We start from the raw sequence: 16470 nt of genomic DNA, 5'->3' as shown, positions 1-16470 counted from the left end.
TTGATAACTCTTAGGGACCCTCAGTGTGGCACAGCATTATAGCACTGTGGAGCCGGAAGGGACCCTGAGGATCATCTGGTCCAGCTCTCAGTCAGGCAGCTGCACCATACGGGGATCGAACCTGCAACCTTGGCGTTATCATAAAAGTGGTGTTCTCCCTGTGCAGGCCTCAAAGCTAGTGCTGAACAGCACACACCTTGATTGCAGCGAACAGCAAGCCGTGGGCATGAATGCCACAGTCTACACTCAGAATCATAGAATTGTACAGTTGGAAGCAGGGCCGGATTTAGGTTTGATGAGGCCCTAAGCTACTGAAAGTAATGGGGCCCTTTATATGTCCAGCTGTCCTTTGTCAACAACAAATTGTTGTTGTTGTTTGTGTTGAGTATATGGTAATTTATGGACCTAATAGGTATCTAAAGCCATTTGCACATAACAAAATATGTATTTTATCAAAGTACATCTAGTTTTTTTCCCTTTAAATTTTTTTTGGGCACCCCAGGCAGTGGGGCCCTAAGCTATAGCTTGTTTAGCTTATATGTACATCTCGCACTGGACTTGGTAGGAACCCAAACAGACTTCTCACCCAACCCAATACAATCCAGGCATCACAGAGGAAGGTGCAATGTTCACATGAGATAGTTCAGCACCAGACTCTGCTTCCTGCTTTTGAGACTGCTTTCCATATTTCTGGTTGTGTGCAGAAGTGGAAGAAGGTCTCCCAGACAGATGTGCCATTAGGAAATGTCTTAAACCTCCGGCCCCGCTGTTCCAACACAGCAGAAAGCAGAAGTGAGGATTCCATGGTGCTTTATAATTCAAAGGAGCGCCCTATTCAGATGTTCTTGCTGTGCTCAACATGTTTAATGAATGACTGTAAGGCAGAAGGGGTGGTATTGCAGCAGCAGGCTCTCCCAACACCACACACACTTTCATTTCACCCTATTCTGCAGTATGGGATGATCTTTCCCTGACTTCATGCTGACTTTTGCAGGAGGAGGAAGGAATCAATAGTTTATTGGCACTGCCACAGCCATTCTCTTGCATTGCGGCATCACACACTGCACACAACTGCGATGAAAACAGTGGGAGTAGAGGAATACAGCATTTCCCCCTCCCAGCACTAAATGATGCATTATTATTATTATTATTATTATTATTATTATTATTATTATTATTATTATTTTATTTTGCAGTGAAAACACTACCTTGGGAAAAATCATTTGAATTCTCTGCAGTAACCAAGCAACAACTGCAGTCTAGTGCATGTGCCCCAGATGATCGTCTCCAGAAGTGATGATAACGAGCAAAAATTAGAACATTCCTGCGGATCCAGTGCTTTCTTATATTAACCCCATTGCAAATATGACCATTTTGCTTTAGTTATGACTTGGGGAAATAATTCCCCACCCCCTCCCGCCATGATTAAATAAACTCGCTGTGATATTCTGTGAACCTCCTGCTCACCTGTGCCTCCACCTTGCTGTGTTACTCTGTCAGGCAAACATGTAAAGCAAGTTCCACCAGACCCTGAAAACTGCTGGATTCCTCCTGAGAAAGGCCATCTGCACTGCCCAGTTTTGGTTTTGTTGGGACATGCTTCGGAGAGAGGCGCTCTTACCATTGGCAAAGGAATAGAGAGGAGATGGAAACATGTTGTGAACACGCCCCCGCTGCTGCCGCCGCCCCAGCCCATATTATATGACCTCATGAAAAGATGTTCAGCACGAATAGTCCTGAGCACAGCTTTCGGACAGCTGAAACGTACATCCTGATCTGTTAAAAATAATGGCCAAGGAACACCTGCTGCTTAGAAGTCAGAACACAAACCTGCAAAGGCAAGAGGGTCAGAAAATGGTTTAACTTTATCATAATGGTGAACATAACAAAAAAGGAGAGATTTCCTGGAGTCACAGAATTGTAGAGTTGGAAGGGACCCTGAGGATCATCTAGTCCAATGCCCTGCAATGCAGGAATATGCCGTTGTCCCATATGGGGATCAAACCTGCAAGCTTGGCATTATCAGTACCATGCTCTTACCAACTGAGCTATCCAGGCTAAAGCATTAATGGAAGCATATGTTTATTTTTAAACTGGTATTTTATACTTAGCAGAAGAGTCCCACTGGACTCTTTCCCGTGTGTTAATCCCACACATAGGCCCAGGCAGACAGATGTCTGTCTAGATATCTAAAATTCTCGTTTGCTCTTCCAGAGTTCTACAATACTTATTTTATTATATTGATATTCCACCGTTCTTGCATCATTGGATTGAATGCAGCATACATTGTTTTCTGAGAAGGTCTCCACTCCTGCCCAGGCACTGACCAGACCCAGACTTACTTAGCTTCCATCTATCTTAGCTCTGTCTATTGGTCTAAACCTCTCCTTCATGCACACCCACCCACCAAGAGAGATGGGCAATAGAGAAAACACGGCAGTAGTGCAGATCTTACAGGCTGGGTTCAAGGACCCAAACACTGTTCATGACCACAGCATATGTTTCAAGCACCACTTTAAGTCATGGGGAATCCTGGGAACTGTAGTCTGCTAAGGATCCTAGGAATTGTAGGTCTGTGCAGTCAGTGCCCTCAAACTTCAGTTCCAATAATTCTTTGAGGGAAGTCATAACTGTTAAAAGTGGTATAATAGGGCTTTAGATGTATAGTGTGGATGGGAGAATAGTGGGTGACATATTGCAGGGGTCAGCAAACTTTTTCAGCAGGGGGCCAGTCCACTGTCCCTCAGACGTTGGACTATATTTTGAAGGGGGGGGAATGAACCAATTCCTATGCCCCACAAATAACCCAGAGATGCAATTTAAATAAAAGCACACATTCTACTCATGTAAAAATATCAGGCAGGGCCCACAAATAACCCAGAGATGCATTTTAAATAAAAGAACACATTCTATTCATGTAAAAACACGCTGATTCCTGGACTGTCTGTGGGCCGGATTGAGAAGGCGATTGGGCCACATCCGGCCTCCGGGCCTTAGTTTGCCTACCCATGGCATAGTGCTCTATTGCATCCAGACGATCAGATAACAATCCCCCATTCAAGGAGAATTTCTCTGGTCTGTTCTGCCCCATCTATGCAAGACGACCAGACCAAGCCACCTTTCTGACATTCTCTCTATGCATAAGAAACCCCCAGCTTGTTGGGTCACGCTTCCTCTCCCCACCCCAAATAAGGGCTGTTGAGAAATAAATGAATGAAGAGGCGAAAGGAGTTTCCATTTTTGGAAGCATGGACTAAAATAGACATGTGTGTAGGAGATGCTGGCTCTGTGTGTGTGTGTGTGTGTGTCCAGCCGGTTGGTGAGTCAGAGACCAGAGAATGCGAGATGCACCCAAAAAGGATGGTGAATAACACACATTCCTCAGCGGTGACACTTTCCGTCCAGATCTGACCTCTGGGTAACAACAGCAAATTTCTGGTTTCTATGAAGCTGCTTTCTGAATTCCCAAGACCTTTCCTGCCGGGAGAGTGCTCCTGTTTTATCTCTCCTCTCTCTGAGCTCTCTCCGAGCTCTTGACCCTGAGATGTCTGTAATAGCTCCCTTTGTCTCTTCTCCAACTTGACTCCATCTTTGTAATCGAGGCTGGCAGCCTCCCGTGGCTCTTCCTCTACACACACACACACACACACACACACACACCATCATTTACAAATAGAGCAAATGGTAGCAACTGTAAAGGCCCTGTCCCATTGAATCAAGCATGGGAGATTAGATGAGGTGGGGAGGAGATGGGCGACAGGCCCACACACCATCTGGAATCTGACTGGCTATTCCACTCCTCTCCAGGGATGCAGAGATACGGAGAGGGAATATGTGCTGCTGCTGCTGGCTGCCCTGTTATGCATTCCAGCACCTAAGTGTTAATGGAAAAGTAAGTGTGGGCGTGTGGGCATTTTTGTCTGTGGAAGGGGGACTAGCAGATTGAGCCACCAGCTTCTCCAATGGCAAGAACTTGAAATCCAAACCCGAACAGAAAATCAGTTCAATAACAATTTTCAGAGCATTTCCTGAAGAATTCTGAGGATTGTAGTTTACTGAGGATGCTGAGAATTCGTGATTCTCCCTCTCACGGAACTGCATCTCCCGGCTCTCCCTGAGAGAAGAGAATTACTTTTCAACCTATGTATAGAATAGCAGCTCTTGTTCTGGGAATTTGCTAATACTGAGGTCTTCACTGTGGCACTAATTATTATTATTATTATTATTATTATTATTATTATTATTATTATTTATATCCCCCCATCTGGGGGGTTTTATTTTTATGCCTCCTTTTCACAGTTCAAAGCATACATGAGGAAGCTTACCACATGAAAAAAATTACATAACTACTACATAACAAAAGTAGTTATAAACAATAAGTAAAGCACTGAAAAATACACAACCAAACTCAACCACTTCCACATACATCACAACAAGATCTAAAATAAAGTTACAAAAAACCAACAGTGATAACTGAACCGTCCCTCCCAATAACACCCCAGCCCAAGGGTCTGTTTAGCAGCCTCAGCTTTTGTAGTTGGAGTCAGTCAGGGCCCCACACTCCCAGGCCAGTGGAAAAAGCCTGCAAGGCAGGGAGCAGGTCTCCCAGGACTCACAGCCAAGATGGTCTCTGGCCTCCTCAGCAGCCTCAGCTTTTGTAGCTGGAGCACCATCAGACATCCCCCTCCCCTTGGTGGTTGCCAAGCCCCCTGCCTCTGAACATGTGCAGGCACTCTGCAGATGCTCAGAGGTTCTGTGCTGTGTGTGTGTGTGTGTGTGTGTGCATGACCAAAGATGGAATGAGGTGGATCAAAATGAACATGCTTAAACTAGAAGGGGTGGGTCTATAAATCCAAGACCAAAGTTTCCTGTAATCATTATTTTTTTCCCCTTTTATAATAGAGGTAGTTCCTTTTGTCACACACATAAGCTACCACCAGAAAAGAATCAGGCTCCCACCTTCTCCTGGAATATGTATGTGTGCATTATTAACACAGGACAGGAAGTAGATAAATAACATTTTAAAATAGAATGTACATGCTAGCCAATTCAAGTTTTAAAGAGGGCAATTTTAAGGGGAAAAAAGCACTTAATGAATTCCCTGTGCCAAAAAAAGGGGTCATTCATTTTAAAATTTATTTTTCTCTCTTAACCATCTTGTGCAAACCATTTTTACGTGTGCTGTGAGTATAAGTTGCATGAATTTCTATCATGCATTTATAAGCCTTTAAATTCCATCTTCCGGCGCCTGTTCCTCTGAAGAGCAATGGGGAAGAAAGTGTAAATGAATTTAAGATTTATTTAATGGAAGATGCCTTTCCGTGAGATCCAACTAAAATTCTATCTTTGAGCTATTATGCCTATGATTCCCTTATGATTCTGCAGTGTGCTGCTCTGTTTGTTTTCTAGGGAGGTCTTGCCGCCAGCATCTTTACAACAGATTTATGTTTAATTCCTCTGTTCCAGGAAGAAGATCAGGAATCAGAAAATGAGAAACTAGTGGTGAGGGAACCTGAGGCTGAAGATGGTAAGTCTGGGGATGCATGGTGGCTGGAGGGAGAAACGTTGGCAATAAAAGACTGCACAAGTGATGCAAAGAGCATCATTTAGTCTGGAGACCATCATTTTTTAATGTTCTTAATGTAAGACTGGAAGAAAGCCATTTTTAAAATTTATTTTGTTTGAAATTCTTAACCATTAGAGGCTGTGACAGAGCAAAAAGGGCAATTTTAAAATGGAATGCACATTCCAGTTAGTGCAAGCTTTTGTATGTGGACTGAAGGTATAGGGATCACTTGTGAAAATCAGAGCCAATCGGAAAATGTGAACTTTAGAGTAAGGTGCCTTATATTTCAGTAGACTGCAGTTCTAGGGAAAACTAGACAAATGCCACAATGCATTGCCACTTGGTTGGTTTTCCTGCTGATTTTCCTGACTCTCTATTGTAATCCAGTTTCTAAATGTCAGTTGATTCAGTTCCATTCATAACATAAACAAAGTACATTTTAAATGTGTATACACCTACATGTAAATTAACACTAGATAATGAGAGAAACAGGGACGCGGGTGGTGCTGTGGGTTAAACCACAGAGCCTAGGACTTGCCGATCAGAAGGTCAGAGGTTCGAATCCCCGTGACGGAGTGAGCTCCTGTTGCTCGGTCCCTGCTCCTGCCAACCTAGCAGTTTGAAAGCACGCTAAAGTGCAAATAGATAAATAGGTACCGCTCTGGCAGGAAGGTAAACGGCGTTTCCATGCGCTGCTCTGGTTCGCCAGAAGCGGCTTGGTCATGCTGGCCACATGACCCGGAAGCTGTACGGCGGCTCCCTCGGCCAATAAAGCAAGATGAGAGTTGGCCACGACTAGATCTAGTGGTCAGGGGTCCCTTTACCTTTACTAATGAGAGACAGCAACTCCCAACTTCCCATTGTTTCTTACTTTAGAAATTCTCCTGTCTGTTGATTCCAACCTCTGTAGTCCTACCTACCCACCCCACAGCCTTACCTGAACTGCTTCCTTATTTTTGGCCCTTTAAGCAACCTTGGGGAAATAGGCACATTTCTGAAAATATGAGGCTTGCCTTCCACCTCTATCTGGCTTTGTTGCACAAGAAGATTGTGCAGTGCATTGTGGGAATATCTCTCCATCATATTTAAATGTGAACAGAAAGCTCCATAGTGGCACACCTCAGCCATAGTACCCTTAGATTAAAAGCAAACAATATCTGCATCCCTAGTAAATCAGGGATGACATACACACCTGGGTGGGATCTGATGACTTATTATTGGATGCGAACTCACCCCTTGCGATACAATGGAAGGGGCTGACAAAGAACTCTGGTGCTGACAATCGGAACCCTGCAAGTTCTACACTTTCGTCCTCTCCCCTCTGAGCCAGCAAAGATGAAAATCCAGGTGGCTTTCACTTTTCATTTCCACTTCTCTCCTATATTAGCAGAGGTGGGGGGGGGGGAGCCAGAGAGGGAGGACTCAAGCAGCCTGGCAAGAACCCTGCTTCTTGAAGGATGTGAATTGGAGAGTCTGAGCCCAGTTATAAGGCAGTCTGATGAGAGCTAAGGCAAGGCTGTCACATCCTATAAATAAGGCCTCCGGTGAAGAAGTCCTGGGCATTGCATTCACTCTCCCATCCCTTCTGGGGGAGGGCAGAGGATTAGCTGCCTGCCCCCCAAGCAGCTGCTTCCTCCTCCTGATTATCAGGCTGTTAATTCTTTTCAGAGGAGATGCAAAGCAGGGGGAAGAACAAAAGACAAGCCAGGGATTTGTCAATGAAACCTTGTAAGAAGAAGATTGTCAAATTAGCACAGTGTGTCCACCAGTTGTATCAGCTGGCATCCTTCACGTTCATGAAAATACTAGGCAATTTATATTAATTGCAGGCGTTTTAGATGCGGACCTCCAGCAAATGGTGTGTGTCCCCCCCCCCCTCCACACCAACCGCCAGAGCAGACCTCAGCATGGAACAAATTGCACATCTGAAATGATAATACATTTAAAAATAAAGCAGAACGCTAGCGTGGCAGCGTAGCTCACCAACACACGACCTTCGCCATTTAGCACAGATCTGCTTTCTATTTCTGCCTCCACCTACCCTTGCTTTACAACGACTTTGGAAGCCGGGCCTAGAGCTCCTTGCCAGATTTGGAGGGCATCTCTGAAGAGGTTCATATGGAGCCCTGTTTAAGTGATTAGTCCATCAGTTGATTTGCAAATGATTAATTGACTAATTGGGGAACACAGCGTAAAGCAAGGCAGACAGAAACATGTGTGCATTGAGGCCTTTCCAGCTAAATGTGAAAAAAACAAAACCCCTCTGTATTTTATGCCACGATCCAGCACCAGCGGCTCAAATTCCAGTGTCCAGTTAGAGTTGCCAACTTTTCAACTGGCCCTTGTAGCTGTGCTTTCAGCAGTGCTGTGATCTGCGCCAATTGGGAGGTGGTTCCTGCAGTTCAAGCAATAGGAACACACCAGATTTACTGGGGGTTGCTTTTGCAGTTGGCAAGCCTGATAATCTTACTGAAATTTAAATGGGGCACTGGGCTTGGCTTACTTTAAAAAGTGCTGCATTACTTTTCGGGGTTGGAGGATCATTTGAGGAAGTTTACAGAAAGTTGTCACGGTGCTGTTTGCAACTTGTCTGGTGGTTACAGCAAGTGGGACAAATCCTTGTCCCACTTTCTTGCTGTCCCTCGAGGCCCCATGTCACAGCAACAATCCTATTGGCTCAGGAGGATTACACTTATCACCCTTATAAACAATCTTTAATCCTCACAAACCATGTCCGCAGGGCAGGGGGAGTGATTATCATCCCTGTTTTATAGTGCCATTTGTTGGCGCTCACACAGCAATACTTTTTTTTTGAGAAATAAGAAGTGGAGCTGCCACGTTTCTTTATAGGCGCTGCTCCTGTGCCTTTGACTGCAGTCTGGCACACAGACGCTAAGCTGGTGAATCCTTTGCCTTCATTTTATCTCTGCACCCAGAAAGGTTTTGCTGGTTAAAGGCACAGGACGAAGGCCAGTTTAAAAGGGGGGGGGGGGACATAAGAAACTGCCTTAAACTGGGTGAAACCAATTATCTAGACCAATATTGCATATTCTGACTGGCAGCAGTTTTTGAGGTCTTTTGAGATCACTATCTGATCCTTTAGTTCCAATTTTGTTTCTTTTAGAGATTTTCTGCAAAGCATGTCCTTTGCTATAGAGCTATGATCTTTTCACACACAAAAGTATCGCCTACTGGATTGTATCTTCCCACCCTTTATATCTTCCTGTATGCATACAAATGTAATGTGTAGTCCTGAATAATAGTTGTGTCAGGTGTAGCTTGTCCTCATCTTGTAGCACCTACGAAACAAAGCCCAGGAGGACGTTGGCACTAGGTTTCCAGATGGACTGTAAAGTTGCATGCCAAAGCATTTAACAGTCCCAGCGGCTGAATTTCTGCCTGCTCCATAGCTTTTAAAGGCACATGAGTCCTGCCAAAAGGTGGAAGCTCTAGATAAACAAAGCACAGAGCCAATGCAGACAGTGGACCTCTCTTGGCGTCCTTTTTACTGTGCGTTCATGATGGCATCGGGGTGGTTATATGCAGTAGTGTTTGTGCCTGCAAAAATATTGCAGTGCTTTGTTTCCAATTGGTGCGTGCCCCTTAGCTTCCTGCCAACATCCTGTAACTCTTTGTACCACAAAGGTTCCAGCTTCATTTGTTCTTTGCCCTCGCTTTCATCGCAGCACTATATGCTCCTCCAGAAAGCAGTCACGCAATAACATTGGGGGATTATCACATAACAGCCGAGAAAGCAGAAGGGTGGGTGGGTGGGTGGTTCAGTCCACCACCACTTTCATTGCACCAGTGGCATGTTGCAGAATACAGCAGCAAAACACCACCAGTCTGGCCCTGTGAGGGTGAGGTTTCTAAAAGCAATACTAGAGACTAGTAGCCAACCAGAGCTCTGACATGAGGCTACAGAGCTATTTTATTCACCTAGTAAGGCTCAGAGTGGTGATTTTTAGGGTGATCAGATGCAAAGGAGGACAGGGACCTTTAACCATTTGTAAAAGTGGGAAGCATTTCCTCCCCAGCAGGTGCTGTCTGTCTTGTGAAGGTAAGAAAAGCTGCACCTCCTGAAATTTCCACACTTGCAGTACTACAAAAGGTTCAGGGGCCCAGTCTTCCTTCCCATCTGGCTTGTCCAATTCCCTGATACTACATATGTATGCAGACACACCTGAACAGGCATCACTGAATGAAAATAAGAAAGGTGCATCATCGATCTCCAGCTCTGCATCCAACATTGATTAAGTGACTTCCAAATTAAAGAAAGAAGCTAGAAGGAAAACTATTACTGTCCTAAGAAGGAGGCAACATGATCCCTGGGTGTGTTGGAATTTATTCATTTCACAAACCTGAGATACCATTTACTGGAATAGCTTAAAATATCCATGTAAAATGCCAATAGCAGTTAGTGGAGGCAGACAGGATTCCAAGGCTTGGGGAACTTGAGGTCATACAAGATCTTTGCCATATGGGACTCTGGTGCTGCGGCTGTCTCGGTTCATACACTCGTCCCCTCCCAACCACGAAGAAAGGTATTATATAATTCAGGCGTATTAATAGAATTGGGAAGGCCAAGAAGGTGAGGCCCCTGGCAACCATGTGGGAATTGAATTGTTAGCCAGCAAATTTTGTACTTCGCTAATGCATTTTTCGCCCCTGCCTGCAGCATCCAGCCTTCTGAGTGTTTCTCTGATGTAAATGGATGCCTCTCTCCCCAGTTCCCATCTTTGTAGAAGAGTGCCCATTATTATAGTTCAACTACTTTCTCTTTCCTCTTTCTTTTTTCTTTTTTCTTTTGCAATCTGACTCTGGGTTCGCTTCTTCTTCTACTTCTTTTCGGCAACTTGAACTTAAGTCTGCTTCCAGACAGATTCAGCGGGAGATTTCCACCCCATTTCAGCACTGCAGTCTTGTGCTTCATCAGATTTGGGCGGCAAGGCTACCCACTTCAGTGCTGCTGATCAAATATGTAGTGCTGCTGCAGTATCAAATATCAATATTATTTTATCATATTTGATTCCTGAACTCTATGAAACCTCCAGGGTGTGTAGCATTATGCCGCCGAATACCAGCTGCTGGGAGAAACAAGGGTACTTTACAACTGATCAGGGATATGGACTCAGTATCACTTCATTTCAAAAGTACCAGGTCCATGCAGATTTAGGAGCCAATATACTTTAAGTGTTTTGTAGACTGCATATAGCAGGAGATGAATGACTTGGCAAATCTGCCACTGACTTTGCATGATGAATGTTAGAAACCAAAGCTTCATGTTTCACATCCTCTTATCCATCTGGGTGCAGCCAGAAATGAAGCTTTTAACAAGCTGAGACCTACCCCAAGCATCCCTCTTCATCTTCCTTAAAGGTGTGACATTGCCACACAAGAATCTCCAGTAGGCTATAGGATTCACAGGTTTAAAACTTGGAAATGAGTCCTATCAAACTACAGTGGACGCTTGGGTTGTGAACGTGATCCGTGCGGGATGCACATTCGCAACCCGCAGCGGCGCATCTGCGCACGCACGGGTTGCAATTCGGCACTTCTGTGCATGCACAAAGCGCAATTTAGTGCTTTTGCGCATGCGTGTGCGCCGAATCCCAGAAGTAACCCGTTCCGGTACTTCCGGGTTTCGGCGGTCCGTAACCACAAAAAAACGCAACCTGAAGCATCTGTAAACTGAGGTATGACTGAAATTGGGATAACTTTCTGAGAAAATGACCTGCATAGGATCAGATTGTGAGGAAGATAGGATGGGAAAGCATTTAAAGTACTCCATTTTTAAAAATAATAAAAAAATGACTTCATGGAAGAAGATGACCTTTTGAGGCAGAGTCCCATGGCATCTGGCAGGCTCATGATGGGGTGGGTGAGGGCAAAGGAGTGAGTTTAGCTAAATGCCTTTTAAAATTGTATTTCCAGCTGCTTTGTTTAAAGTAGGTCATTCCACTCCTCTTACATATTTTGCAACAAGTCTCATGCCCAGAACTTGAAAAGTGTCTCCTGTAGTTTGCTGGAGGCAGGGAAGATATAAATATTGGTAGGCCTTTTCATTTCAGCCCAGTTCCTATGAACACTTGGAAAGCTTGCTTTGCCATATTTAGAATTCTTTACTGCATCTATGGATAATTTAAACTTAGGTTATGTAGGGGTTGCAGGTGCTTCCAGACTGTTGTTATTTTTGAGGGAGACTCTGCCACAAATTCAGGTTGCTCAATTATATTTGATTGGGAGGTCTTGTGCAACAAACCCACTTCCCTAAAAGTTTGGACTTTTTGCAATAAGGAAAGTGAGGGATAACACGTGCTTCGAGGCAACGTCATCTAACCTCCCTGCAGACAAATCAGAACGAATGCACATTAAATAGCAAACATTGTCTAATCAGAATAAATGCTCAGTAAATCAGGATGAACGCTCAATAAACAGGTCGTGTGGAAGGGCCCACAGAGATTGTGTGTTGATCTTTAAATGACGAAGTTCTCACAGAAGAAGTAAAAACTAGGGAAATAAGAGTTAAGTTGCAAGCATGGATAGATGACCGTCGACTTCGTTCAGTAAACTTTCATTAGTGTTTGAAGCAGCAGCAGCAGCTTTAGCGCACATTGATCACTCTGAAAATGTTTTATTTTTCATTTTTGTTCTGAAATGACATGGTATGTTGATGGTCACTCATCATCTACCATCTGAATGCCAGAGCATCAGGACTCGCCCCCCAGCCCTATCCTCTTCCACTTGTGTCTGGGCAGCTAGATCTAACTGCATCCTATCCAGCTTCATCCTATCTTCCCAACAGCATTAGAGCAGGGGTGGAGGAATCTGCGGCTACGACTGACGGAAGTCCAACATCATTGGGAGAAGCAAAAGTCCCCCATCCCTGGGCTTCAGACAGGAGCCTTCCATGCATGCAGTTGAGGGGAAGCCATTTGCCTCAGGTGGCAGATCCCTCCCCTTCTCTGCCCCCGCACCTGCCATTGTGCCACTGTCAGTCCTACTGGGGCTTCAGCTGTGCCACCAACCCAACGACTGTGCCGCTGCACCCACTGGCCCTGTATTGCGGCGGCAGCACAGGTACAGCTGCAGATGAGGGTACAGTTGCAGTAATGCAGCTGGCAGCAATGTGGGGGAATTAAAGAACCTTTTAATGAGGGTGAAAGAGGAGAGTGCAAAATATGGTCTGAAGCTCAACCTCAAAAAAACGAAGATCATGGCCACTGGACCCATCACCTCCTGGCAAATAGAAGAGGAAGAAATGGAGGCAGTGAGAGATTTTACCTTCTTGGGCTCCATGATCACTGCAGATGGTAACAGCAGCTACAAAATTAAAAGACGCCTGCTTCTTGGGAGAAAAGCAATGACAAACCTAGCCAGCATCTTAAAAAGCAGAGACATCACCTTGCCGACAAAGGTCCGTATAGTTAAAGCTATGGTTTTCCCAGTAGTGATGCATGGAAGTGAGAGCTGGACCATAAAGAAGGCTGATCGCAGAAGAATTGATGCTTTTGAATTATGGTGCTGGAGGAGACTCTTGAGAGTACCATGGACTGCAAGAAGATCAAACCTCTCTATTCTGAAGGAAATCAGCCCTGAGTGCTCACTGGAAGGACAGATCGTGAAGCTGAAGCTCCAATACTTTGGCCACCTCATGAGAAGAGAAGACTCCCTGGAAAAGACCCTGATGTTGGGAAAGATGGAGGGCACAAGGAGAAGGGGACGATAGAGGATGAGGTGGTTGGACAGTGTTCTCGAAGCTACCAGCATGAGTTTGACCAAACTGCGGGAGGCAGTGGAAGACAGGAGTGCCTGGCGTGCTCTGGTCCATGGGGTCATGGAGAGTAGGACATGACTAAATTACTAAACAACAAGCAGTGTTGGGGGCATGGCAGAGGCAGGGAGGGGACCAGGATCTGCGGGTGGGGGGTGCCATTGTGCAGCGTCGTCGTGTTTTGCCTGCAGCGGCAACATGTCTCAGGCTGGCCCTGACTATGGAAAGAAGTGGAAGAAAGAGGTTCTTGGTAGATTCATCAGCTATTATAGCATGCCTGTTCACTTTTTTATTCAGTCAGCCAGGCTTTCCTCCAGGATGCCCCTACTCCATTCCAGTCCCCCCTAATCCAGTTTTATATCGTTGCTGTTTTCTCCCTCCATCCCCAACAAACTGTCAGCATTTTGTGGTCAGTGAGCACGCTCGGTGCTATTTCTTTTTTTACAAAATTGGCCTGTATTCCGTGCACTTTTCCACTGCTGGTTTGTGGATGTGTGTACACACAACATCGGCCTCAATCAACAGCTCTCCTGTAGTTTCTTGAAAAACACTGAGTTTTGATGCTTTTCCTCTCAAACCAGCTTTGATCCTATTTGAAAACATAACCGTATGAAGGCATCCATACACACTCTCTGTCCACTGTTGTGAACTCAAACGGTGGGAAACTTGGAAACAGCCCCCCCCCCCCCAATACAGCTGTATGCAGTGACATGCAAATGTGATTTGAAATGCAACAAGGTGGGGACGACCTGGCTGCTTTTAAAGCTGGCCTTTTTGTATTTATTGCAGTCCTTCCTCTGAACATATACTCTCTCTCGTCCAAGCACATTCTAATTCATTACACTTCCCTTTTGGTCATCTGATTACATAAGCACCAGCACTCTCACCTGAACATCGGCAACAGAGAGAATGATTGCAAAGCGATCTTAGGTTTCTCTTACTCCTTCCACAAGAGGCAACTGAAAATATCATGGCCTCCCTGGACATTCCACTGGGAACGAAAACAAACAAAACTCTGTACTTCAGAGCTTTCTGAATATGCCGGTGGCCAGGCTAACCCTAAGTACAGAAACAACAAATCCTTTCTCCGTTCCTTATTCAATTCCTTTCATAAATCATAGCGTTACTGCTGATTTCTCTCAATGAATGGTCTCAGTAGCATTTATCCAGGAACTCCAGGATCAGTGACCCATTAAAGCGCCTTTTCAAGCTCTCTGGTAGTGTGTGATAATTAAATGAGCTGAAGTTCTGCACACTTCCAGTCGATCAGACTTGTGTGGCTGCCATTGTCAGGGGACGCTGTTGGTTTTTCCATGGGGGGAAATGAGATTTCATGAAGCTTCATTTTCCTCAAGGCTGCTGAGCCAAGGCTTTGCTGTTCAGAGTGGTTGCTGTTGCTGAAAGTGTGTGACATATGGGAAGGGAGTGAATTTGCATAGTGCTGTTTTCCAGTAGTTTTACTCCAATGCTGCAAGCAAACTTCATAGTTGACCTCTACCTTTTGTGGGCTGCTCTTTCTTCTCAGTCCTAGAAAATATAAAACATATGCTATGGAGCTGGTTGGCATTACACCCAGTTTTCCCTCCTTGTGTCCCAGTACATACTTTAGTTGTCCACAGATTGCTCCAGAAACTATAGTTTCTGAGGGTGACCGATCCAAAATAGAGGAGGGAGACTGAAGCATGTGTATGATAGAAGGGTCCAGGAATTTTTACTTCTGCATATATAGGTCCGGCAGATGGATTCCCCCCCTACCTTGAGGTAAGTAGTTTTCTCAGGTGGTTTGAACTGGGGGATAGAGCAATATGGAGGGTATTAAATATAGGGGTTGAGCCAGAGAAGTGGTAGCTAAAGAGATTCCCTCGATATGTTGGACTCCAACTTCCATCAGCCCCAACCAACATGACCAGTGGTCAGGGATGATGGGAGCTGTGATCCAGCAACATCTGAAGAGCACCTGCATTGGCTATATCTGAGGCAGAGCTTTGAGCACTGCCACTTTTGGGAGGCGGGGGTGAGCAACCACCTCTATGACTCTTAACTGGTGCCACAATTGGCTAATGAATTGATTAACTGGTTGAAGCAGAAATTTAATTCCTGCCCTTTTACCCGACACCATCAGAATTCCATACGGTTGGCTCTGCACAGGGCCTTTCCCTTTGGCAGTCGGGCTCATACTATCACCTGAAGCCATTGGGGTGGGGGTGGCGCAAGGCAGCCTAGGTGGCTCTGAGGGAAACCCTGGGGCGCTTCCTCCCCATCTGTTCCCGACCCCTCGCCAAAGACAAGCACCGCTCGCTCGGAGCAGTAATACAAACAGCATGACAATTCCTCGTGAAGATGTATTGCCGGAGATGCGCAAAGCGCTGTTTGGCTCTTTCCAAATGAGATGCAAATTGCTGACAGCATGTCATTATGCTGATGGCGTGACATTAGCATATACAAATGAAGCAGCGGTCCTTCAGCTCCTGATGAGTTGCCTCTCGCAATGGCGAGAAAGCTGCATAGCCTGCCTTACAACAATACCCTCCTCTCTGCAGTTAGAAATAAAGCTCTAAGAATAGACAGTGTCCCCCTGCTCCCTGCACATGGAGAACAACCTGTGCCCCACTGGAGAGTCCCAACAATGAGACAGCATTGCTCCATCATCCGCCTGGTGCAGAGTGTATTTAAATGCAGCCTTTTATGTATGCACGCTTAAAAGAAGAGAAGCTGACAGGCACAGGTGCCTCCCCCTTGCCTTGGGGCCTTTAATTGACTTCCAGGCCTATCATTTACTGGGGCTCTTGTAGGAAGATAACCCAGAACTGCGGTTTAAAACATAAACAAAGAGCTCTACCAAAAACCTGCTTTGAATAGATAAACCTCGGGTCTTTGCCTACTAGTTATAGCTTTAATTACGTCTACAGGATTCCAGAGAAATAAAGCATCATTCAGTGCTGTAAAGAAAGGCAGCAGACCCAATCTACAACTTAGGAATCCTCTTGTGTTTTCAGTATTTTGTTGGGAGCCACCCAGAATGGCTGGGGCAACCCAGTCAGATGGGTGGCAAATAAATAAAATCATCATCACCATCACGTGGTAACAAAGAAAACCACTGCCTCATAAAATCTTGGGTTGTGCGCACACG

General features: G+C 45.2%; 1 protein-coding gene across 6 annotated transcripts in view; it reads left to right on the top strand.

The window, feature by feature from the left end:
- The window catches only part of JMJD6 (jumonji domain containing 6, arginine demethylase and lysine hydroxylase), an 88242-nt gene that overhangs the window by 47738 nt on the left and 24034 nt on the right, over positions 1–16470 (top strand). For 3 of the 6 annotated variants that reach the window (XM_079966115.1, XM_079966117.1, XM_079966116.1), the window contains exons 7-8: positions 3808–3892; positions 5467–5527. In XM_079966115.1, coding sequence (XP_079822241.1) covers positions 3808–3892; positions 5467–5527 — 146 coding nt within the window. The remainder of the gene's footprint in view (positions 1–3807; positions 3893–5466; positions 5528–16470) is intronic. The other 3 variants (XR_013835941.1, XR_013835942.1, XR_013835943.1) reach the window with 1 other exon arrangement.

This window comes from Podarcis cretensis (assembly GCF_951804945.1).
Source record: "Podarcis cretensis genome assembly, chromosome: 2".
NCBI lineage: Eukaryota > Metazoa > Chordata > Lepidosauria > Squamata > Lacertidae > Podarcis > Podarcis cretensis.
Note: the sequence above shows the minus strand (reverse complement) of the source record. Positions and strands in the feature narration are given on the sequence as shown.